This window comes from Oncorhynchus gorbuscha, linkage group LG13 (genome assembly GCF_021184085.1).
Source record: "Oncorhynchus gorbuscha isolate QuinsamMale2020 ecotype Even-year linkage group LG13, OgorEven_v1.0, whole genome shotgun sequence".
Classification (NCBI taxonomy): Eukaryota; Metazoa; Chordata; class Actinopteri; order Salmoniformes; family Salmonidae; genus Oncorhynchus; species Oncorhynchus gorbuscha.
Window position 1 is genome coordinate 62,261,146 of NC_060185.1, and position 7,548 is coordinate 62,268,693.

Genomic DNA, 7,548 nt, shown 5'->3' on the forward strand with positions numbered 1-7,548 from the left:
GGTGTAGATACTCAGCAGGTGCGTAGGTTACAGGAGGTCGAGTCACGTAGATAGATTGCTAGGAATTTCTAGAGAATTGTTGATATCATTTTGTGGATTACTATGCGCAAGAGGAGTTAATTCATCGAGATGTACGTGAGTAAAAACACCGGAATGTACACCGGAATGTACTCAAATTCTGTGGGACACCCGACTCAACCTCTGAATAGTCAGAACTTCATGCAATATACGGATTTCACCGGTTATCATCACGTCACAGGCATCAGTGACCCACATGCCCAGACGACAGGTGTGTGGAACCCTGCTTACTTAGCAGGTCCGCGGGAGGAGTGGTCACCGTATGGCCAGAGCGTGGACTTCCACGGTTCGAGCCCAGGTACAGAACAGATACATTTCAGTTCCCCGGATGTGACATCCATCCTGCCTACGGGGCCGGGTACTCTTCCGTCACTCAACTCCCCTGCCGGGCAGTACTCTCCAGACTCAGAGAGAAGAAACTCATACGACTGGATCAGACACAATGTACATTCATCCAGTACAGGTAAGCTCCCCAAATCCCAGTTCCCTTGAGCCTGTCTCATATCTATGAATTGGCTTAGTTTATTTCCTCAATTTTTTGGTATTTATTTTGTACAGTAGGCTACTTATCGTTGAACGCCCGAAACAGTTTTTTGATTTATGAACTCCCCAGGGGGGGGGGGGATTACACCTATTAGAAAAATAGCACACGTTATGGATTTGTTGATCCAATGTCAGTGCTCAATGGCAGACGTCAGATTTAACATTTCGAGTGGGTGTAGGCTTACAAGATACAAAACGAGCATTGTTGACACACTGAAAACAGAATACATATTCGTATACACAAGTTCCTGAACCATTGCACAACGTCACACACATTCATCAAACAGAACCTTTTCACCTATCCTTTCCTCTGGTTAAAATATTTGCGTGAAAAGCTAACATCCGAGGCGAGGGATTCTGTAGTCTGTGGTTCCCCACCCTCTCTGTCCACTGTGGGGGTGACAGGTTAAGCAGATAAGGCTGACAGCCAGGTGTTTGGTTTGGACTGGGCTGGGTGTCTCAGACAGGACAGGATCAACCCTCCTCTACTGGAAACTCTCCTGGCCTTATCTCACTTTGTGTTCCCCTCCTCGTCCTACTGCGATCAATGTTCGGCCGCACCGTGCCGTCAAGACCTCTCCTGTGGATCAATACCATCTCCCTGACTCACCCGTCCCTGGCGCTGTGTGTGTGTGTGTGTGTGTGTGTGTGAGAATGGGTGTTGTGTGTGTGTATAGTAATTGTGTGTGTGCGCACGCACGCACGCAAGTGGGACTGAATGGCTATCTATGTAAACTCCTATGTAAACAGCTCTCACAGTGATAAGAACCACCACGGTAATGTCTGACAAAGTCTATTACACAGTGCTTCTGATTAACATGACTAATAGGGTAGATGAGGCTTCACAGGCGCCAGAGAGCTTTCAACCACCCCCGTGTGTGAGACTCAACTCTGACACGGCTCCAGACAGATCTCCATCAGCAAATGTAGCGGTCTGCGGTGACACTACTGTTCATACATTGTGCAGCCTGAGTCATGGAGATATCTTCACAATGCTTACACTTGAATCTATGTATGCCAATCCCTCTTTTGTATTTATCATATCACCTGACATACCAATTTAACCAATTTAGAACATCGACATCAAAATCCTTGGACCATTCCTTTAATAGTTGATAGAGACGTTTATTATTATACTTGTTCAATTGTCATACTTGTGTTTGGTTCCAGGAGGGAAGACGCGGACCAAGGACAAGTACAGGGTGGTGTACACAGACCAGCAGCGCCTAGAGCTAGAGAAGGAGTTCCAGTACAGCCGGTACATCACCATCAGGAGGAAGACAGAGCTGGCCCTGGGCCTCAGCCTCTCAGAGAGACAGGTGTGTGTTACAGAGACAGTTGGAGAGCTGGCCCTGGGCCTCAGCCTCTCAGAGAGACAGGTGTGTGTTACAGAGACAGTTGGAGAGCTGGCCCTGGGCCTCAGCCTCTCAGAGAGACAGGTGTGTGTTACAGAGACAGTTGGAGAGCTGGCCCTGGGCCTCAGCCTCTCAGAGAGACAGGTGTGTGTTACAGAGACAGTTGGAGAGCTGGCCCTGGGCCTCAGCCTCTCAGAGAGACAGGTGTGTGTTACAGAGACAGTTGGAGAGCTGGCCCTGGGCCTCAGCCTATCAGAGAGACAGGTGTGTGTTACAGAGACAGTTGGAGAGCTGGCCCTGGGCCTCAGCCTCTCAGAGAGACAGGTGTGTGTTACAGAGACAGTTGGAGAGCTGTAGAAAGAGTTCCAGTGCAGAGCTGGCCCTGGGCCTCAGCCTCTCAGAGAGACAGGTGGGTCAGAGAGACAGGTGGGTCAGAGAGACAGGTGTGTGTTACAGAGACAGTTGGAGAGCTGTAGAAAGAGTTCCAGTGCAGAGCTGGTCCTGGGCCCCAGCCACTCAGAGAGACAGGTGGGTCAGAGAGACAGGTGGGTCAGAGAGACAGGTGGGTCAGAGAGACAGGTGTGTGTTACAGAGACAGTTGCAGAGCTGGCCCTGGGCCTCAGCCTCTCAGAGAGACAGGTGTGTGTTACAGAGACAGTTGGAGAGCTGGCCCTGGGCCTCAGCCTCTCAGAGAGACAGGTGTGTGTTACAGAGACAGTTGGAGAGCTGGCCCTGGGCCTCAGCCTCTCAGAGAGACAGGTGTGTGTTACAGAGACAGTTGGAGAGCTGGCCCTGGGCCTCAGCCTCTCAGAGAGACAGGTGTGTGTTACAGAGACAGTTGGAGAGCTGTAGAAAGAGTCCCAGTGCAGAGCTGGTCCTGGGCCCCAGCCACTCAGAGAGACAGGTGGGTCAGAGAGACAGGTGGGTCAGAGAGACAGGTGGGTCAGAGAGACAGGTGTGTGTTACAGAGACAGTTGGAGAGCTGTAGAAAGAGTTCCAGTGCAGAGCTGGCCCTGGGCCTCAGCCTCTCAGAGAGACAGGTGTGTGTTAGATACAGATGTGTGTTACAGAGACAGTTGGAGAGCTGGCCCTGGGCCTCAGCCTCTCAGAGAGACAGGGGTGTGTTACAGAGACAGTTGGAGAGCTGTAGAAAGAGTGCCAGTGCAGAGCTGGCCCTGGGCCTCTCAGAGGGACAGGTAGTTGGCAGAGAGCAGACATGTCGGTGAAAGTGACGGGTGGGTCAGAGAGACAGGTGAGCGCCACTGGTGGGTCTCAGAGAGCTACAGGTGAGTCTCAGAGAGCGATGTAGGTTTCATCATTCTCTGATATCACCACAGGTAAAGATCTGGTTCCAGAACAGGAGAGCCAAGGAGAGGAAAATTACCAAGAAGAAGATCCAGCTGTCCCAGCAGACCTCTAAGACTACAACTACCCTGACCTTTACCCCATCCTGCCTGACTGACCCCAGCAACGGCTCCATGGCAACCAGCTCCAGCTTGTTGTCAGAGACAATATCAATGACTATCAAAGAGGAGTACTGAGGATAACAATATTAAACTGCTGTTCCCATGACAATCACTACAGAAGATGTAATTGACCTCAGTGATATGGTGAAAATACTATTACATGCGTCTTGCACACCTGTAGTAGAATGCTACGGTCTGTGTTATGATATGAAGAAAGAGATAGAGAAAGAAGAACAGGTTACACTATGCAAATATGTATAAAATACATAAGTGTCTTATTTGCAACTGCTTTTGTGTTTATATTTTCTTGACGCAAATTAATTTGTAACTAAAAAAATAACGGAAATGTTTCGATCTGATCTCGTTTAAAAAATATATTTTTATCTTCAATATTTCGCTTGAAAGGTTTGATTAGTTTTGAGGCACTGTGGAGGGAAATTCAATTGAAGAGATGTTGAGATACGAAGTAAGCAGGGGTATTTCTCTTCACATCCTGATAGTTGATCTACCGCTGGCCTCAGTTTCTCAATCATATGATTCATCCAGACAAATAAATGTCTTGGAACGTCTTATTGGTACAAACATTTGTGTTATAAACGACTTTACAAGTGTATCGTTGACACCTAGGCTACATATAGATGTTTGTCCCGTTTTGCCAAAATGGACACCTGAAAACAAGTGCTGTATACCCTGTACAGTATGTGCCAAGATAGCCATGATCACAAAGGAGAGAAACCACGCGCTTTAGCCGTTTACAGTCTCTCCACAAGTGATGAGTTTGCTATTTTAATGTCATAGGCAAATGAAAAGTTTCATGATTGCACTATCAAACTGATAAAAACCTTATCTAAGTCACATGATGATGGGTACGAAACTCATTGCATTGCTATAAAACTTATGGACACTTACATCCCCAGATGACAGTATTTGGCCTTAAATCTCATGATTTTCACATTAATCTGTGCAGTCTGCTGATTTTGAAATTGCATACCCCTTTTCTCTGCTTATTGTCTAATATGGGACATGACAAGATGTCAGAAGAATATGTTAGTTATATGATTATAACAGCATCCCTGGGCATCTGTGTCACCTGTCTTATAGATCAGTAACTATAGAGAGGTAATGATCCTGGGGTTGTGGAGAATTCAACTGTGATTGGCCATAAATACTGTGTTTATTACTCCTCAGTTGGGATGACTGGTAGGCCAATGCTCTTAAACTTGGACCTCTGACCTCTATGCTGTACTATTAGAGAAGGCAGGAACAACTTTTGCTTGTTTGTAAAACAGGATTTTATTATCAAATTGCAGTTTCCAATCACAGTGGCATCAACAATGAGCACGACAAGTGACTCCTCTGCAAATTACAATGTTATCAACACTTTGTTAGAAACATTATATTTATTTATCAACAGCCTCTTCACAATTTGTTCTTTTAGCTTGACTTATTGAGTGAGAATGAGATACCATATGGCAAAAGCATGTATGCTTTATTTTTAGTTAATGAGGGGATTCTCAACTGGAAATAATGCAACTCAAACAGGAAATGCATCACCAATGTTAACCCTCCAAAAACAGAGATGTGGAAAGGTTCAAGGGAAGAAAAAAAAAGATTGATGGTGTGAAAAGATATGACCATGTATCTAAACAACTATTTTACAACATTAGCTTATTTATTGCACTAGCTCAAAAAACTATTTCTAAAAATTATACATGATCATATTTTCTGTACAGGTACTGTGCTGTATAAAGATCATCATGTAACTACTATCTTCGATATAACTAGAAATGTATGCATGTGTGTGTATGCCAGGATGATTTTCCTCAGACAAATAAGAGTATATTTGATTTTTAGCAATATCTCAAGATGTGTTGACTAGGGAGATGGACTGCAAGCTTTAAAGTATTGACTTAAGATATTGGTAATTCAATTTCTGTTATGCAATTATCAAAATTCTTTAAAACATTATTTGAAATAACTATTTTAGTACTTCTATCATGCAGCAAACACATGTAGGAATTTGTGACATATCGCACAACTGAAACAAGACCAAACTGGTAAAACACTTTTCCAAAGAAGGAAATGTGGTAAAGAAAAACAGAAGTGATGTATCCACCTCTTGGAAACAGACAGTGTCCACTTCTTGGAAACAGACAGTGTCCACTTCTTGGAAACAGACAGTGTCCACTTCTTGGAAACAGACAGTGTCCACTTCTTGGAAACAGACAGTGTCCACTTCTTGGAAACAGACAGTGTCCACTTCTTGGAAACAGACAGTGTCCACTTCTTGGAAACAGACAGTGTCCACTTCTTGGAAACAGACAGACTGGAAACAGACAGTGTCCACTTCTTGGAAACAGACAGTGTCCACTTCTTGGAAACAGACAGACTGGAAACAAACAGTGTCCACTTCTTGGAAGCAGACAGACTGGAAACAGACAGTGTCCACTTCTTGGAAACAGACAGTGTCCACATCTTGGAAACAGACAGTGTCCACTTCTTGGAAACAGACAGTGTCCACTTCTTGGAAACAGACAGTGTCCACTTCTTGGAAACAGACAGTGTCCACTTCTTGGAAACAGACAGACTGGAAACAGACAGTGTCCACTTCTTGGAAACAGACAGTGTCCACATCTTGGAAACAGACAGTGTCCACTTCTTGGAAACAGACAGTGTCCACTTCTTGGAAACAGACAGTGTCCACTTCTTGGAAACAGACAGTGTCCACTTCTTGGAAACAGACAGACTGGAAACAGACAGTGTCCACTTCTTGGAAACAGACAGTGTCCACTTCTTAGAAACAGACAGTGTCCACTTCTTGGAAACAGACCGTGTCCACTTCTTGGAAACAGACACTGTCTACTTCTTAGAAACAGACAAGTGTCCACTCTGAAGTGGACATTTAAAGTAACAGCTGTGTTTTGTAACTAAGACAACATGATTCAACATGGCTGTCGTCTGTATCAACTTTGGGCCTCTCAGGGAGTGCATCCCAATAATCTCTTTCTTCCTGAAATGTGCGCTCATTCACCACTTCCCACACATTTAAAAGCATTGGATTGGTGTTGGCTTGGGCAACAGGGAGATTCCATATTCCATTAATTTCCTTCCAAATCCAAGGGAAGTGGACAAGAAAAGGAGAGATCATTGGGACGCAACCAGTGATTCATCTCAGACTCTCAGTGATTCGGTCACGCCCTGACCTTAGAGAGCCTTTTTATGTCTCTATTTTGGTTTGGTCAGGGTGTGATTTGGGTGGGCATTCTATGTTCTGATTTCTATGTTTTGTGTTTCTATGTTTTGGCCGGGTATGGTTCTCAATCAGGGACTGCTGTCTATAGTTGTCTCTGATTGAGAATCATACTTAGGCAGACTTTTTCCCTTTTGTTATTGTGGGAAGTGATCTTTGTTAGTGGCACTATAGCCCTGTTAACTTCACGGTCGTTCCTTTATTTTGTTGGCAACATTTTTATCAATAAAATAAAATGTACGCTCACCACACTGCACTTTGGTCCTCTTATTCCTTCCAGGAAGATGGCCGTGACAGATTCAACTCTGTGTCCTATTCTATCACATTGAATCTAGACAGTACCTTGCTTCCTGGCCTTTCTGTACCCTGGCGTATACACAGTCCTCCTCCTCGGGTGTGTCAGGTGTGTCTACCTACCGCCGGGGACCCTGTAATGTTTTAAACTGTGCATACTCCACCTCGATTGACACCTCCCTCTCCTTCTGTCTCATCTGCTTCTTCAGTATCCTGACATCAGCGTATTCCACAACCTGGCTGTCATCATTAGCTAGAGAAAGAGAGAGCAAGAGCGAGAGGGACAGGTGGAGAGACATTACATCTAGTATTTCAATGACAAGACTGGTAAACGCGGTATATTATAGTACTTAAGAGAAAATGAAGAGGTACTGATAAATTTCCTCTAACCTGGCGTCTTTGAAGGTTTATTTTTCTTCTGGACACAGTAAACTCCCAACACCATCACTAGGGCAATAACCACTGCTGCCAGAGACCCTGCTACCATCCAGATGATCACTGGGTAAAAGAGAGGAAGCAAAACAACATATGGAAGTGTGGAAGGTTGTTCCATTGTAAAACC

At 44.9% G+C, this 7,548-nt stretch overlaps 1 protein-coding gene across 1 annotated transcript; it reads left to right on the forward strand.

Moving 5' to 3' along the window:
* Positions 1–6,938, forward strand: LOC123993265 (homeobox protein CDX-1-like). Its single transcript, XM_046295197.1, has 3 exons — positions 1–541; positions 1,792–1,940; positions 3,314–6,938. The coding sequence occupies exons 1-3, from the start codon at positions 130–132 to the stop codon at positions 3,515–3,517; spliced, it is 765 nt and encodes a 254-aa protein (XP_046151153.1). The 5' UTR covers positions 1–129; the 3' UTR covers positions 3,518–6,938.
* The last annotated feature ends 610 nt before the right edge of the window (positions 6,939–7,548 follow it).